Source organism: Takifugu flavidus, chromosome 1 (assembly GCF_003711565.1).
Source record: "Takifugu flavidus isolate HTHZ2018 chromosome 1, ASM371156v2, whole genome shotgun sequence".
NCBI classification, from domain to species: Eukaryota; Metazoa; Chordata; class Actinopteri; order Tetraodontiformes; family Tetraodontidae; genus Takifugu; species Takifugu flavidus.
In genome coordinates, this window is record NC_079520.1 from 22,457,195 (window position 1) to 22,476,128 (window position 18,934).

The 18,934-nt window shown below is 40.4% G+C and overlaps 1 protein-coding gene and 1 long non-coding RNA gene across 2 annotated transcripts in view; one reads left to right on the forward strand and one right to left on the reverse strand.

Annotated features, from left to right (window-relative positions):
- LOC130517088 (carbonic anhydrase-related protein 10) overlaps nucleotides 1-18,934 on the reverse strand; it is a 141,399-nt gene that overhangs the window by 78,140 nt on the left and 44,325 nt on the right. Inside the window, exon 3 of the mRNA XM_057018746.1 lies at nucleotides 13,242-13,384. Within this exon, the coding sequence (XP_056874726.1) occupies nucleotides 13,242-13,384 (143 nt within the window). The remainder of the gene's footprint in view (nucleotides 1-13,241; nucleotides 13,385-18,934) is intronic.
- On the forward strand, nucleotides 4,884-5,343 carry LOC130517460 (uncharacterized). The gene is made up of 2 exons (XR_008947722.1): nucleotides 4,884-5,043; nucleotides 5,115-5,343. It is a non-coding gene; the product is annotated as an uncharacterized LOC130517460 (long non-coding RNA).

Consider the following 18,934-nt stretch of genomic DNA (forward strand, 5'->3'; position numbering starts at 1 on the left):
TTACCACACACACATTAAATACGGCAGTGATTTGGAAAATAAAGACTTTTTTTGCTCTCCAAAATGCTGCATTAGCCAGAAATTGACATCATGCTTGAGTTTTACATTTGAAAAAAAAAAAAAGATTGTAGGTTGGTGGATTTGTGAGCCTTTCAAGGACAGAGGTAGCAGTCTACCATCATTAGCGGCAGATTCATGTCCATCCTGAGGCCTCACTCTTTCCTTGACCTAGTCCTTAACCTCCTCAGCTTGGAGTAGAAAGCTGGCAGACCAGATTTAGACTCATACGAACCTTTATAGTGTTCAATCAAACATATGTAGCAACTCAGTGAGGAGGAAGCTTCTCTGCTCTAAAGGACCTTGGCCAGTGGGGTGAGAGTGAGCCATGCAAAACATATTGCAGATTTGAGTTTTGGAAACGTACTTCTTACAGAATTCGTTAAAATGTGTAGGAACCAATAGGGAATGAATCACGCTTGGGTAACACAGACCAGCAAAACTGCTGGAAGCTTAAAGATTTATCTAAAATGGAGGATGAATAATGACGGCCCATTTACTATGGCCACTGGTGATTAATAGGATGCTCCTCTCCCATTTGCGGTTCATTAACTCACTGTCTGCCATAACAGCCTGGGATCAAATGAAAGGGGAGGGTAAATTCTTGGCTTACTGACTGTGGAGAGTAAGAAACAGAGAAATTAGAGGTAAGGGGGAGGTAAGGAAAGAGTTCTAATGAGTGAAGTGATTACATCCTAATCAAGACTGGAGTTTCCGACTGTGAAAAGGCTACACCATGAAATGAAATCTGGCAACATTCAACAGTTTACCTAAAAAATGCTAAGAGAAGTTATCCTCTCCAATGTTTCAATACATATTTCAGTTTCCAATTGTCAGTAATGTAATGTTACTCAGCACATTACTATAATTAAGTCTAATTTTTCCAGTACTTCTACTTTACTTGATGGTTTTAATTTTCTGCTACATTAAACCTCCACAGCCAAACACTGCACTTCAATTGTTTATTCTACTGACGTGTATTAAATCAGCATTTTTTCTATGAATTTTAATTTTCTGCCCTTAGTTCAGTCATGTGTTTAAGTAGGCTCATGTCTTGTTTTCCAGTTACATCTTGTCCTTGGTGACGCAACTTATGATCAAGTGCGCAAAAACAACAGCGATTTTTGTAGTCTACTCCTGTCCCAATTGTCGCCACTTGAAAACTTTCACCCAGTGTTTTAGCGTAAATAGATGTCCTCCCCCTGTACTAGTTTATCTTGTGTCTTGTGCCTGCTTCTTGCCACAGATGAATTAATTTTGTCATCAACTTTTGCCAAACAGGCAGATGTTCTTTAATTTTTCTTCGTTGCACTATTCTTTCCAAACATGCACACAGACAGACAGACAGACAGACAGACACACACACACACACACACTGGAGAGAATTGTGTTTGCTTTTTTGTATATGTTTCTGTTACAGTTAGTTTAGAAGTTAGGGATAATATAATCATTATCAAGAGTAAAAACAATAAGCAGTTAGTTCACCCCTCCTAGGAAGTGTAGTAAAGATAAGTAGTCAGTTGACCCTCCCTTGACACAACTGTTCTTTAGATAATTGTAATCAGGGATGACAGTCAGGCTGAAAGTGTTAAAGACCCATCGTAAAACTGGACAGCATAGTTTAGTCGTATTGATAAGTTCATCTGCAAGAAGAATGTGAACTTTGACTTGGCTATCTGTGAATCAATGGAGAACAAGGACTGTGCCAGCATCCAATGGAACTGGAAGAAGAAGACGAGGTCATCCAATCAAAAGATAACATCGGACTGGATTAGCATCAATAATTTGCCTATGTGTTTCTATAAAAGACTGGGTCAAGGGATAGTTAGATTGTCAGACTTCATCCCTGACAATTGACTTTGTTATTGTAGGGTTTTGAACTGGCCTGGAGCTCTGTAATACTGTATTTGTATCTTGAATTGATTCTATTTGCTAAATACATTTTGAAATTGACATTTTTCTTCTTAAAGTCTTCATTCAGAGAACACGCGACATTTTTGAGAATATTGCGATCCAGCAACACACACACACACACACAAATATACAGAGCTTGTCCCTGGTCATCTGGATTTACTGTCATCTGTGTACTTCTGCTGTGTTGTTACTCACAGTTCACCTGTTGCGTAAAGGTTCTGCATTTCTGTGTTAGTTAAAAGATTTTACTATATATTGGTAAAAGGATTGTAAGACAAAAAATATCAGTTTTTGTGTATATTCTAGAAGTATGTGTGTATAATACTAATCCGACACTCTCATAGGCAAAAATATAGCCCAACCATTCTGCCTTCTTAAGCATTAGAAGGAATAAGACAACACTAGAATGTTGGCAAAACACATCGACATGTATTTTCAAATAAAATACTAAATAACGAGCTTATATTTGAGCTACAAAATAGCCCGCAACAAGATGCATCAAACTAAAATATAATATGACACATGGACTCTTTGTGATTCGGTTTATGTCACAGTCAGTTGATTGAACATTGTAGCAGTTTTTCAAGTGGTATTCCCTTTCTTGTTTTCACCACTTTCCCGTGCCCCTCTATTTTGAGGGACAAGTGTAGACAAAGGGGACTGCCTTCATGTTATGTATTGTTGTTACCCTCAACTGGATCAATCACAATGGTGTCATTCAGATCAACACTGCAAACACAGCTCATTTAGAACAATCAAAAACAGTCAGTTCACGTATCCCTAGATAATTTTTGACAGTATTTCAGTAAACTTTTAACTCGTTACTCGTTTCTATATTATAACTTTAACATACAACTCATAAAAAGTAAAAAACATTTGGATAGAACCCTCAGGTTATCCACAGTTCAATGTTTCACGTTTAAGCTTGTATGACATATTTGATGAATTGAAACAATCTGCCTGGTGAAATCAGCTCTGGGAACATGAGATGTTGGTCCAAAGAGAGAAATGTTCTTTGGTCCCATCTACTTCATATCTGAGTGTTAGTCTGAGGAAAGCAGTATCAAGTGATGTCCTGAGAGCCACATCTCAGGCAGTAGGAAGATAAATGAAAGCACATTGTGCTGATTGTAGCTTTGTCACTGTGCTCGTCTCAACACTCCCCTACCTCACACTCATCATGTATATTATTCCTTTCTCACCCTTTCCAAGTTTATTTTTTATTATATATATTGTAGTGGAATATATATAAAAAAAATCTCTTCCTCGCCCCTCCTGGGCGGTGCCTTCTTACTTCGGACTCGGGTCCTCTACCAGAGGCCTGGGAGTCTGAAGGTTCTGCGCAGGATCTTAGCTGCTCTTGGGACTGCACTCTTCAACAAACTGTCCATACTTGAGGCACTGGAGACTGCTAAGATAAAGGCTCACAGCCCTGGCTACCCGACTAAAGAGGTACATAAGAGAAGTAGAGGAAAGGAGAATAAACAGGGTGTTCTCCACCAATCTGGCAAAGGTCTACTCTCAATGGCAGGGCAACAAGATGACAACAGACCCCCCCAGGGCTGAGACAGAACAATACTGGAAGAGTATCCGGGAGAAAGAGGCAACGCACAGCACTACTGCCCAATGGCTGCAAGACCTACAGGCTGAGCACAGCCAACTCCCAGAACAAGACCCAGTAGTCATCACCTTAGCAGACATCCAAACAAGAGTGTCCAAAATGAAGAGCTGAACAGCATTAGGGCCCGATAAGATCCACGTCTACTGGCTTAAGAAGCTGACTGCACTCCATGAGATCAGTGTTCAAATATCCGCAATAAGAAGCTGCTATCACAGCTAGAGATTGACGAGGCACGGCGGTGTGCCTCACCCACGGTACAAATATGCTACGGCAAGGGGGAGCCAATATGAGGGTATGATATCAATATCATACGCAATATCAATATTGGGTACAAAGCCCCAATAACAGATGGAATCGGGAAAAGGGCAGCTGACCTGAGAGAGAGAATCATGAAGTCCTGGGGGAACTGCCAAGGCTAACACACAAAGTAACAGACCAATCTCTACTGGAGGACATGAACACGGCACTGTCAACCATCCCTACCACGACCATCTGTCAGGGTTTTGGGGTTGTGTCGGTCATTGTGCTGCAGGGGGTGGTGTGGGGCACAATTGGTTACAGCTGGCACTGCTGGCAGGCGCACCTGTAGGCAATTTGCATTGGGCTGCCTATTTAAGCAGGTTGCGCCTGCCTGTCAGTGCCAGGGTGTCTGTTTGTGTTGTGAGGGTGTTTGTTCGGGTTCCCTCGTCGTGTGTTGGATCTGCGGTCCTGGAGGACTGCTTCTGTTCTGAGTTCTCTGCGGTCCTGGAGGACTGCTGTTCGGTTCCCGAGTTTCCGGTGGCCCTGGAGGGCCGCTTCTGTTCCCTGTGCTCGGCTGTCCTGGAGGGCTGTCCGCGTCTTCCTTGTGTTGCTCCCCTTCCCCCGTAAATAAAACCTTGTGACTATTTTACTACTGTGTCCTGGCCTGCGTTCGGGTCCTGTTCACCCCCCTCCGTGACAGAACACCCTGGCCAGTGTGGACCCGGCGGGTCAGGATGCAGTGGAGCTAAAGACACAACCCCTCCCTTCCCCTTCCCTGACAGTAACCTTCCCCGTCGCTTCTTTTGTGCCAAGGACTTTGATGGTCCTTGTAGGGCGCCAGGAGGCGCCCGTTGAGGGGGAGGTAATGTCAGGGTTTTGGGGTTGTGTCGGTCATTGTGCTGCAGGGGGTGGTGTGGGGCACAATTGGTTACAGCTGGCACTGCTGGCAGGCGCACCTGTAGGCAATTTGCATTGGGCTGCCTATTTAAGCAGGTTGCGCCTGCCTGTCAGTGCCAGGGTGTCTGTTTGTGTTGTGAGGGTGTTTGTTCGGGTTCCCTCGTCGTGTGTTGGATCTGCGGTCCTGGAGGACTGCTTCTGTTCTGAGTTCTCTGCGGTCCTGGAGGACTGCTGTTCCTGAGTTCTCTGCAGTCCTGGAGGACTGCTTCTGTTCCGAGTTCCCTGCGGTCCTGGAGGACTGCTTCTGTTCCTGAGTTCTCTGCAGTCCTGGAGGACTGCTTCTGTTCCAAGTTCTCTGTGGTCCTGGAGGACTGCTGTTCCTGAGTTCTCTGCAGTCCTGGAGGACTGCTTCGGTTCCCGAGTTTCCAGTGGCCCTGGAGGGCCACTTCTGTTCCCGAGTTTCCTGTTGCCCTGGAGGGCCACTTCTGTTCCCGAGTTTCCTGTGGCCCTGGAGGGCCGCTTCTGTTCCCTGTGCTCGGCTGTCCTGGAGGGCTACCCGCGTCTTCCTTGTGTTGCTCCCCTTCCCCCGTAAATAAAACCTTGTGACTATTTTACTACTGTGTCCTGGCCTGCGTTCGGGTCCTGTTCACCCCCCTCCGTGACACCATCAGCTGATGTACGCAGCGGCAAGAGTAATCCTACAGGGCTTGGCTATAAGATGAAGAGTGTCCAAAAAGAAGAGCTGGACAGCATCAGGGCCTGATAAGATCCACACCTACATGAACGCCTGGATGAGCCCTGAGCACCAGAGCAATAGAGGTCTATAATACCAGACCAGACCCCAGGTGCAGACTGTGTGGAGATGCCCAGGCGGGAGACACCCCCGAAAGTGCTGGAGAACAAGCAGGCCAAAATCCTGTGGGACTTCCAGATCCAGACTGACAAGATGGTGGTGGCCAACCAGCCTGACATAGTGGTTGTGGATAAACACCAGAAGACAGTGGTGGTGATAGATGTAGCAATCCCAAGTGATAGCAACATCAGGAAGAAGGAACACGAGAAGCTGGAGAAGTACCAAGGGCTGAAGGAGGAGATGGAGACAATGTGGGGCATGAAGGCAACAGTGGTCCCAGTAGTGATTGGGACACTAGGGGCAGTAACACCTAACCTGAGTAGATGGCTCCAACAGATACCAGGAACCAGGAGATCTCTTTTCAGAAGAGCGCAGTCCTAGAAACAGCTAAGATCCTGCGCAGAACCCTCAGACTCCCAGGCCTCTGGTAGAGGACCCAAGTAAGGAAGTAAGGAGGCACCGCTTAGGAGGGGCGAGGAAGAGATTTTTTTTTTATACTTCATAACATGCATATTTATGTAAACCTTCAGTATAAACGCTTTTCCTAAAATGGTATTCATATTGATCAGCTATTTTAATCACATTACATTTTAATTTGGGTCAATAACCAACAGGTGAGGAGCCTATAGTAGTTTTAGTGTTTTTTTTCTTCTCCCCTGGCAAAAAAAAAATCACATAAGCATGCACCACCAGTTCTGATGAAAAATGTATATTTTGAGGTCTTCGGAAATGAAAACCGAAGAGTGGAAGAGCAATGGTTTTAGAAGTTTTATTATGCTAAGAATCATCACAGTGATGGTGGCATATAAACCGGGATCTACAAAATAAGTCAATGAAAACGTTGATGCAACAGTAAATCGGCCCGTCTCGTTAGAATGGTCAATTTTGGGCCGTTATAAGCATGTTTTCGCCTTTTTCATAATTGTTACTAAAAGCATCCAGGGATTATGTCCAAACGAAATAAGAATCGATATGCTATAATATAATATAATCTATATCTATATCTATAATCTATATTCAACATGGGCATCTTCAGTTGGTGAAAACATTCTAACATTTACAAAGTTTTGGTTATTATAAATGGTTCTCCCAGAAGAGTCTAAAGCAGGGGTCGGCAACCCAAAATGTTGAAAGAGCCATATTGGACCAAAAAAAACAAAAATAAATCTGTCTGGAGCTGCAAAAAATTAAAAGCCTTATACAAGCCTTATAATGAAGGCAACACATGCTGCAAGTGTCTATATTAGCTATATTAGCCTACTTTCAAAATGAAAAGTAGGCTACAAATACATAATGAGCATTCATGATTAAATGTTTATTTTTCCTGCAGTGCATCCTGGAGAGAATGACGCACCATGTGACTACTGTGCTCCTGGTACTTTAAGTTTAACCTCCATTATAATAAGATGTTGAAATTAAATATTTATTATACACATTTTTACAGCATTAGAAAATCTTAAAAATGTTGGTCATGTTTTTCTTCCTACAGAAATTATACTAAAAAAATATTTATTCATACCATCTTTTTCCATTTTCATATTTTTGAAAAAGCTCCAGGAAGCCATTAGGGCATTGCATGTGGCCCTAGAGTCACGGGTTGCCGACCCCTTGTCTAAAGGCATAAAAATGACTGCCCCATAGAGCTTTTTAGGAGAATAAGCAGATCAAAGACAAATAAAATCAAATACAGAAAACAATGATGAAAGAAAGTAAAATAAATGATACCAAAGAACCCAACGTTACTGATCTAGGGCCAAGAGGGTCACATAGGAACAGGGGCATGGGAAGCAGGACCTGTTCACTGATGCTTACAGCTTTAAAGTTAATTTATATATCAAGATATTTTACTTAGACCGAAGTTTCTGCTTTAAGCTCTTTTTATTAAGTGTTAGGCCCAGCACTAAATCTAAAAAAAAGAATTAAAAAAAATCCAAACAGTGAAAAACAGTTACTTTTATCCATTTTCCCCCTCACTATCGATAAATGTTAAGGTATACAACACTAGGGAGTATTCAAAGAGGCCTAACACATAGCACTTCCATTTTATGTGTTTTGAGTGCCGATAAAAGCACCAGGCATTATGAATCCATTTCTGATTGTGCATAAGAGCTGAAAAATGGACATATACAATTTGATTTGGAGAGCTGTCACAATGTATTTCAATCTACATCAGCAATAACCTTATAAAATGGAAAACTATTGAACTGATAGAGCCTGGTGAAAAAAAACATCCATCCCTGAAGACAGCAGACTGAGAAAAATACAAGAACCCGATTTACCGTAATAATTATTCTAACAAACTGAAAGTCACAACACAAAAAAGTCTTTCAGAAATTACAGTTTTAATCCAGGTAAACCTGTTTTAAATTTGTTTTGCCACATCCTTCTCCACCATAAATAGGACAACCCATTAGCCTTGTTACTCTCTCCTCGGCCATTAAAACAATCTCATACACCATTTTTTCTACTCTTTTAGCCCCAGAGCGCGTATTCACAAAGAATTAGACTAGCATTTAGTAGCATTTAGTGATGTCATTCTATCTTCGTAGAATTGCTCTACTCTTAATGTTTTGAACAAGTTTTTCATAGAATTTTCCCTCAGTAAGATAAAAATTACTCACAAAGCATCTCAGGCCTTAAAATGCTGCTAAGGAGCAAAGTTATTAAGAGGAGCGAGGAGGACTTTTATCGTTTATTGAGTGTAATTTTGATATATTTCGCAACACTCTGTCCATTTTTCCTATGAATAAATACTATACACATAAGCATCCATACAAATATACAGCCTATACTGTATCTAATATGTAACAATTTCCATATAAATATAGGATTCACACGTTTCTTTCTTAGGGTTAGGGTTAGAAAGTTGGAGAAAAAACAATTTTTTGCCGCAGTCTCACTAACATTTCTCACTCTTTGGTTGTGCATAAAACACATTGATTGGTTGGGTAATGCACTCCTAAGTCTGCCTTTTCCCTGGTGCCATGATCCCGGGACCGAATTCCTTTCCTAAATCTCCCGTGTTCTTCCCAACTTCAGCACTTTCTCCTTTTTATCTCTATTTTTTTTTTGGTCATTCTGCTAAATTAAACTTCAAACTTCTTGAATCTATGTAACAATTAATTTAATTTTGTTTAGATTCATCTTTGTGACATAAATATTTTTTTCAGGATTACACATTTCCTACAGTTGTATGATCAGTTGATTACACTGACCATTCAGCACAATTGGCTTTGTACCAATCAAACAGTGTTTAGACGACCTCATCACCAAGCAACGGAGTCAACCCTACCTCATCACTAATAGAAATGTTTTTGTCCCCTCATTGCTCACAGTCACTCTCAGAAACCTCCTGTATCACTCTTGAATTAAGACTCCTCGCTAAGAAATTTTAGGCTGGTCTGCCTACTCTCAATCCACTCCCGTTGAGGTGAACTGCTGCTGTTTGCTGCAAACCTGCCCGCCATTCACCCTGCTAAAAATAATGTTGTCATTTAAGGCTTTTAGCGACTTCACCTCGGCTGTTTGGGTGCTGTAATTGGGGTGAGTTTCAACCCATTACAATCGCTTCTGTGCACATTAGCATCTTCATCTTCATTGTCCTTCCATGTAATCACGAATCACATCATGTCTTGATTGTTCAGTCACACACTGATTAATCATACAACACTTGTACTATAAAATTGGTATTTATTTTCCCATTTGTCTTCAACTAAAGCAAATTATCTCTCCCTGCAGTTACATGACAAAAACATTGATTTATGAATGCATTTCCTTCACTCAATCTTCCACTACTGTGTTCTCACAAACATCTGCTTCTGGAAATTTTTTGGTCTACGTGACTGACCATGAAACGGAAATAATATCTATTACACTGCTCCTGGAACAAGAACCTTTAGTCCTTTCCCCTCAAATTTTAGATAATCAAGCTCGAACCCCCCATACACCCCCACACCCAAAAAGCATCTGTTATTCCGCCGTAATTTAAAATCTGTCTCTAAAAGTTATTTCATTTTCATTATTTTCACAAACATGTTCAAAATAAAAATGTATTAAATCAAATCATTGTTTAGGATACCTGTTTCACACAATATATAGCATTTAGCATATACTTTTGAATTTGCTATGTATTGTAAACAAAATTCACATGTCTCATAAACAAGGGATGTAGTCACTGACATTTAAGTTGCTGCACAAACACACACACACACACACACAGTTTATTTGTATATGTTTATACCATGCTTTGATTATAACATATTTCTCAAGATGCACAATATCAATCCCTGTTTTAAAATTCATACTTGGCTTGAAGAAATATTAGTCTCAGAAGAGACCTTAAAATTCTCATGTCAGCTGGGCTAAAGCCTCACAGGACAGGAGTATACTGATCCTCCTCCCTAAGGATGTCATTAACAGCTAATTAATAGGAGATATACCCATGGGAGGAAGAAAGGAAGTTGGAATATAAAAAGGAAAAGCTATGAGGTTGTTCCCAACCTTGACTACATCCTACCAAAGGCAGACGTTGGACTTTGAACTTTTGATTTTTCAACACTAAAAACAATACAACCTGTAGAGATTAGTTATTCTGTACATTGTAGTGTTATATTAGTAACCTATCACCTTATCTATCAAAAAATCTTGACTTAAACTTTAGATTTTCCACATGTTCCTCCTTCATTTCACTTTCTTTTCTCACATTAATATTTACCTTTTTACTTGTCTTCCTCATGAGGACATACTTTAACCACAGTGTTTACAGAGAGTCTTATTAGCCAACCATTAGTCTGATCCTGTTACAGGCAAATTATATTTAAGATTCAAGGTCACTAATAAGTTTAACATGGGTGGCTATCTCCAATATGCTATCATGTTCAACACGCTGGTAAAAACAGAATAGACGAAAATCTTTCAGTGTCAAGAGCTGTTTATGAAATTACTGTGAACCTATAACTTAAGAAATGAGAAGGCTCCTTTGGCTATTTGTTGTATTTAGGCACAAAAGTCACATTCCTTTGGTTATTCCGCAATACCGATTCAACCAACTCATCTGTATAATTGTAATTTTGACTTGCAAACATTTTGACCTTGTCACAGTCAGAAGTATATTATGATTAAATTCTCCAATTTTAAACCAGATATGTAAACAAACTACAAAGAACTATAATGCATTGATGAGATCTGAGACACGTTCATGAATAAATATCTATATAAATATGTCAGCTCTGCTTATAAAAACTATACTTATTCCCAAAACTAAAAAGTGGAAAAGTCTGGTTACACGATTTCCATTTAAATGCAAACTGGACTATGCAACACAGAGCTGCAAACTATGAAGTTTACATTTACATTCATGCCACTGCTCAGTGGGACAGCAAAAGAAAAGGTTTGCATCAGCTTGTTGTCCTAAGAACCAATAAAGTTACACACATTTTTCACATTTCACAAACACTTATTGTGTATTGTACAATAATAGATCCTTGTGTTTCTTGGGGGCTACAAAGTGAAATTTTGTTAAAGGTTCTGTTTGAATTTCGATAAGAAGCTTTATAGGGTAGCAAAAAATACCTGACATTGTCCCACATGTGTCCTTCAAAAATGTGTAGATAACACATTGCATGTTTCCTACCAGTTCTCAATAATCACAAGCAAAAGAAAACTCCCCAAGTGATTGCAAGTCATCTATGGCAGAGTAAATATTAAATTAAAAGTGCCTTTTTGAAGTGTGAATCCTTAAATCCATTGTGCTTAGCCTTGCATCTCTTGTCATTAATTATATTTCTCTTTGGAGGTCAATTAAATTTGCCTTAACTATTTATTAGCATTGATGCAGGGCAGCATAGGAATCTATTAAAAGATGAGTTCATCTCCCCAAAACCCAATTAATATGAGTGTTATATGTTTGGATGGGGAGGGTCTGCTTACGTCTCTGAACAGAAAAGGCTCAAAAAGTGCATAGGGAAGGCAAGCTGAGGCTGTTGCTCTGGAGTACGAGTGGCCAGTCTTGAATGTCTGTCAGACAGCCAGAAAAAAGGGAGGCAGGATAAGGCTCCTCCAGGAGATGGACACATCTTTTGTCATGAAATTCAGTACTGCTTTTTCCATGACATATAGAGAAACTGAAGGTGAAAGGAATTAAAAGAAGACTCCAAAATAGTTTTTGGTCTTTCTCAAAAAAGTCTAGGTGGTAGGTGCTGTATTTTTGTCAAAACGACTTTTTCTGGAATCGTCAATATCACAACAATGTTTTAATGTGCTATTTTCTCATTTGTCATGTCATGTCTCATCAAAGAGATATGTTTGGTGCTAGTAGAAGGATTGATTCATTTTTTATGTTTCTTCTGTTCAACTGTCCGTGCCATAATTTAACTTAAGTATGAATTTGCTAATTCATTATTTCATATTTCCAATTTATTATTAATATTAAAATAGTCCTACCCTAATCATCCTTGACCACACAAAGCACTTTACATTATAAGTGTGCATTCACTCTCTCACCCACATATTGATACGCAGAATAACCAATTATGCACATTCATACACCAAAAGGGCAACTTTTTTGGAGGGGTGTCACCTCGCACAATGACCGCTGCATGTAGTATGCAGTGGTCAGGCATCGTACACACGAGAAAAGAATCAGCCCAATCGAACCAGCCACCTTGGTATGATTGGAGCAGCCATGCTACCACCTGAGCTACGGCCACTGTCGGCCACAACACTACAGCTGCTGACAAGAGGAATCAATCACAAAAATCATCATCTCAAATCACATCTCAAAATACCACATTGACTTTAAATATGATTTCAAAAATGATTAAACCCGAATATTGTTTGAGGGGTCCTAATGCCATCAGTCTTATCACTTGGAAAATTGTCTATGGGTCAATTCCCTCATCACTTAACCTCTGCCTGCATCCCTGTACATGATTCCCTTACTCTGGACACACTGCAGTGTTCCTCATCACTGTACTATTGAAAGAGCGTAATCTTCTTTTTAAACAGGGACTATACTGCTGAGAAAATACAAATATTGTAACCGTGGTTGTCTTAATGATACACAAAAATAGTCCATCTGACTACTATTCCACTGTTGCTCATAACATACAGCTAACAAGCCCAAAGATAAGTTGAAGGTTAGTCTATTTCTGGATCTGTTTGATACAAATGTGTAATTTGGTGGTCAACTGTAATGAAACATATATGTTCTGTTGATGCCTCAGGTTATCCTTGTACTCATTGCTCATGTGTAACCACAACGTAATCATAACAATTTCTGCTCTTTTGAATGTGGCACATCTGTGAAAGCTTACTGGTGTCACATGATGTAACAACAGTGTTTCTGAAGTTATTGTGCCAGCATACAACACAAAAAAGCAATGTGATGCTGGATACTGTTGCATTTGTTTGACTGCCAGGTTTTGTCTGAAAACTAGAATCAAAGCAGTCAGACTTACTGGATAGTTGTTATGTATTTTATCCCAGGAAGAGTGCTTTTATGAACAGCTTGCTTGCATTGTATACCAACAAGAACAGTTGTCAGGACCTCTGATAAGAGGAAAAAACCCAAATCTTTGAAAAGCAGCTATGCAAGGTGGTGATTAATGCAGCCCAACATATCAATGATAAGAGTGTCGAGTAGGAACGTGCTTTTCTTACCTTGTGGCCGCCTGTGTTGAGTTTTATGGGCAGGAGAAACGGATCAAAGATCATGTGGCTAGTCTCGATGTTGACTGGAGACTGTCTCTTTCCAACTGAGCACAAATTCCAAGCAGAATTCACCAAGCCCCAAAAGGATGGTACTGCAAAACAAAAGAGACACCAGGACACCAGAATCACTTGCAGTAATAAATAGGAACCTATTTACACTTTTTTTTGTGCTTTTAGTATAGAAGGTAGCTGTACTTAAAGATTTAGCGCTGTTTCATTATTGTTAAAGCTCTTGTTTTGAACTTAATAGCCTTGTGTTTAGAGTATATGTCTCTTCTGGTCAACAATAGTCAATACGTTCATTTTTTAAAAAAATAATAAAAGCAATACGATCGTAAACAAGGGTGGGGTAGCTCAGTCTCTTTGGAAAAAGGCTGAGAAGCAGCGGGTCCTTGGTTCGAGTCCAAGGGCAGACAAAACATGTAAGATGTTCTGTTGTAGGGAAAGGTGCCAGAACACCTTCAGAGCAATGCCAAGGTACCCTTGTGCAGGATACCTAACCCACAAATCCTCATATAGGGCCCTGCAATGAAATGACAACCCTACCTTCACCCATTGTGTACAAAGATGAGATGATAGACAATCTTAAACATAACATAGACTGAAACCTAGACCAAGAGAGTTATGCTCCTTGCTTATGGGTTCACTGAGAAGAAACATCTTAGCCATCTAGACCATTGGAGGGATAAAAGGAAAGCCTGGCTAAACCACATAAATTTATACCTAATTTAAACAAAAAAAGCTGTCAACACTGCTACCAAATGTATCTCTAAGCTGAGAGAAACTGAAGCATAAAGGTTGTGTTTCACTATTCATTTTTGAACGTGATCAGTAAACTTTAACATGTTTTGGCATATACCCATGTAACATCTCAAACCAAATCTTCTGGGAATGAAAAAGTAGACATAACCTCATAAGCAGTTAATACATATAAGTAGAATGCGGGGACAGGATCCCACTGACAGCCCCTGTCAGCAGTGAAGGCTTGAGATTTTCTCTCAACTGATTGTGTTATTATGCAACACTTGGCCACAGGGATCAATATTTCACTCTTTCAGTGTGATAGAAGCAGAGGATCTGCCCCATTTATTTACAAGCAGGAAACAAATTTGCTGGAGCTGAAAAGTCATTTCCATTTAGAAGCACAAAACCATGAGTCACAGAGATTCTGAATAAACTACAAAGACATTCCCATCAAAAGAGTTTTTGAAAATCCACAATCACTTGAAGTCAGTTAAGGGGATGTCACCTGAGATAGAATATACTTATTACAGCATTGTACGACAGTAATTTCCGCAAATTGTTTTTGTTATATGTTTTTATTAGTTTCTATATAAATATCTGTAATTGCAATTACTTACAATCATATATTCTGCAGATATTCACACCAAGCACAGCCTGGATTTAAAACCTTCCATTTCTGTGGAGTTTGTACATTTTCTCCTTGTCTTTAAAGAATTCCCACGTGGTCTATGCACAGAAAAGCCCCTTCTTGATGCGAGGTGACAGTCCTAACCAATGCACAAGGTCAAACACGTGTGCTATTCATTTTGGATCTAAAATGACACACCCTCACTCAAATATAAGGTAAAGTTGAGAGATAATGGAGAGATTGTACAGACATGCCATTGTAGAGAGAAACAATTTCTACTGTTATGCAGTGTAACTAAAAATTACTTAACTTGGCATGAGAAATCAGGTCCCACAGCAGGAGGTAAGCTGCTGCCTATATTCATATCAGCAGTACGGTATGGGAGTCCATGTGTGCTTGGGGGGTTACACACCCAACTCTGCTTTGGCATTTGATTGATAAACTGTGACAGACTTCTCTCCTCCGATGCACACAAAAGCCTTGATGATGATGAAAGTGCAACGTTTGATCAAGCTGCTAAAAAGCCTCTAGTGGTTCTAGTCAGATCCTGCATATAAAATACAGCCACAGCATCTGGAGCTGGATCTACTTCACACTCATCACACTAATTTCCATCATTTTTTTAAAGATTAATTTTTCTACTCACTTGTACACAGATCTTACACATGGATTGATTATAGTTTTAGTTGATTCCAGGTAGATTTCTAACAATTATTACACCAAATATCACACATTAGAATATTTGATCACAGTCCTGTTAATTTTAAACTGTGCTCCCCCTCGCACCTCCATAGCTGGCATTTTAACCCCTATCTAATTGAGGGACAGGCTTTCAAAACACACGTTACTATGCATAAATTGCAGTTCCTTGAGACCAACAGCACTTGGGAAATGAATGACACAAGACTTTGGGAAACTAAGGGATGATTTCTTTTGAAGCAACAAGGAAAAGGACTAAGTGAGGTAGATTATGTTCTGGAAAATTGTCTATGGGTCAATTCCCTCATCCCTTAACCTCTGCCTACATCCCTGTACATGATTCCCTTACTCTGGACACACTGCAGTGTCCCTCATCACTGTACTATTGAAAGAGCGTAATCTTCTTTTTAAACAGGGACTATACTGCTGAGAAAATACAAATATTTTAACCATGGTTGTCTTAATGATACACAAAAATAGTCCATCTGACTACTATTCCACTTCTGGATTATGGATTGAAAAAGAGCCACAAATAGGTCATCGGGTCTACCGAAACTCACTACTGCAATCAGATTGAAATTAAATTCCTAAATTAAAGAAAAAATATAATACTATTCTGAGAGAACAAATCGGTTTTTACTCAGAAATTTACACTTTTGAAGATTTTGATCAGTGTTTTGACTCTCTTCCAAAATGGGCAGATTTAGACTCAGACCTCTCACTTTCTGACCTACAGCATAACATAGCATTCCCCTTCTGCTCAATACAGTGCACGTATCCCTGGCACCTGGTACTAGAGCATATCCAGACATTAAAAGCATGAGGTTAGGCAGCCCAGCTATACGACAATGTATGCAGACGACCCCCTTGTCTGTTTAGCTGACCCAGTGGTCTCCATTCCCGTCCTACAAGAATAGATAAATTCCTTCAGGAGTGTCTCTGGCTATACCATTAAATGCAGAAGGAAGGAGTTCAGGATTTTAAGAGGCCAGCTCATGACAAAATTACCTTTTAGTGTGATAAAGGAGTGTTTTCAATTATTTACATCCTGAACCTGTGGATGAGCAATAAGGGACATATCAAGACTAACAAACTTTTTTCCTTGGAGACAAAAGAAGCACAAGAGCAGTAAACTAGTTTTATGGAATGTGTGGTCATCATGTCATATAAAGGCTCTGCTCAGCCTTTTACCACTCTCTTCCCACCACTCCCCAGGACCCCTAGCTGCTGAGCTCAGAATGCCGGCTAAGAAAAGTGGCTATGATTTTCCTCACAGCGGCAAAGCGAGGGGAGGAAGCACCAAGATACTATAAAATAAGTTAAATTAGCCACCAAACACAAGGTTTTTAGGCTTATCTTCTCAGGATCCATGCAGCTATCTAGCATTGTGTTACTAACAAGCTACCTCAAATGAGCGATCAGTTTTCCTTCACCGTGAACCACTAGTCAGCACGGTAAAGACCTCTTTCAAACCTGGGATTACCGTATTTTCACGACCATAAGGCGCACTGTATTAAAAGGCGCAGTCTCAGTTATGGGTGCTATTTCTGTATTTAAAACATACATAAGGCCCACCATATTATTAGGCGCATGCTGAAACATACAGTAAAAAATGACAACGGAAGTAAAACAGTGAGTTTCAACACATTTATTGAACAAAATATTCATTCTTCAGCCACAAAACCATCAAAGTTTTCATCTTCTGTATCTGAATTAAACAGCTGCACTATTTCAAGGTCCAACATCCCGATTTCCTCTTCTTAATCATCTGAATTGGACTCACCGACCGGTTCCGGTTCAGCGTTGGTTTTGTGAAAGCTCTTACAATACATGTAGACGGTATCATAACCCATGCGTCTACAATCGACCCGCATATGGTGGCATAACTTGCCCACCGCTGCCTCATAGTCTTTGTGAAGGAGTGTTCGGCTTCCGTCACCCAACGCTCTGTCTGTTTCCGTGGCAGCCGAGAACCACGGTTAACGAAGACTTCTCGTGCTCTGTTGTGCGTATCGCCACCGGTCCCTTTTTCTCCACTTTGTGGGCCAAAGTGATGTTAAAAGTCAGAGGGATCTCATCCATGTTGGTGATGTGGCTGGGCGCAGTTATCTTGTCGCGGCAGTAGGTGCGGAAAATGGCCACCCTCTCCTGGTAATCCGCTGGCAGAGCCTTTGGTGGGTGCACTACGGTAAACGCAGCTTTTGGAACTCAGTCCACACACAAGGCGCTCCATATTATAAGGCGCACCATCGATTTTTGAGAAAATCTCAGTGTTTTAGGTGCGCCTTATAGTCGTGAAAATACGGTACAACTTTTCCCAGCTTGGCTACTATACCAGGATCGCTAGCTAAATATGCAACCCACTGAACCAAACTAAGCTAAGCCAAATGAAGAATGAATTTTATTTGATGTTATATTTGTGGTGTACTGAGTTGTTGTGATCAGTTTGTCAGTAAAGATACAGTTTAATTGCAAGACTCATTGTCTTTTACATGCATTACATACACACACCCACACACACATGTACACATCTTCTTTGGGGTTACAAATCACCCAGGCTCAGCTTTAAAAACCTTCCAAAATGGTGGTACTATCTCGTTTTAAACACTACTACTGAGCAGCCAACTCCAGGGCTCTTACCTTTTAGAATTGTGGAAGCCTTTGTGGTTACAGCTGCAAGTGGCTATGGTTGAAATTTCTGCACTTCCTGCACTTTTGTTTCCTGACTCCGCCCCAGTGGCTAAATCAATTCAGAAGAAACTTCACCATGAGCAATATTTTGCAGCTTGCTGGGTTCCCAGCATCTCCAAACATGCACCTGTATGTCAAAGATATTCTTTCTTGCGTTCCCATGTGGATGGGGTCTTTGTGGTCTGGAGAGAGGGGGATTTTAGAACATTTTTCAGATCTGTACATTACAAGCTAATTATCATAATTTGCTCAGTTAAGCAAAATATAACATTTTTCAAAAACCTGACTTCATTCATTACCTCCAAGTCAGACACTATGTCAGGAGAACTGGCCACATTCTGATTCTAGCTCCATCATCTATCCTTTTCCTCCAGACCTCAAAGACCTGGAGTATAGCTACATAGCTGTCATCTCTCCATTATCATCCCAGAAAGCCAGAGCAAGAGAGAAAGAGAGTGCACACCTCTCATTAAAAATCATTTAAAGATGACAGGAAGTCCATGTGAGGGATGGCAATAAGAACACAGAGTGTGAAACGATCCATTAAAGTGAGGCCTCTTGCTGTAAACGCACACATAATTATTAGCCATTGATGGATTCCTGAACGTGACTGCAGTGGCAGTGCGCATCCGTCACTGCTGACAGGAGCATAAGCAACTCCGTCAATAATCCACACAGACCCGCCTATAGCACTGAGACATCCATTTGTTTCAAATTGCATAGGATGCTCACCTGCTTTCCAGACATATTTATTTCTTATTGCAAGCTATAAAAGTGGACAAGGATATATGATGTGGCCTTTCGCAGACGTCACTTAGATCGATGTGTAAATTGCCGTGAAAAGGCAGAGTCTCATGATGCTCCTCCTCTTTGCATTTTT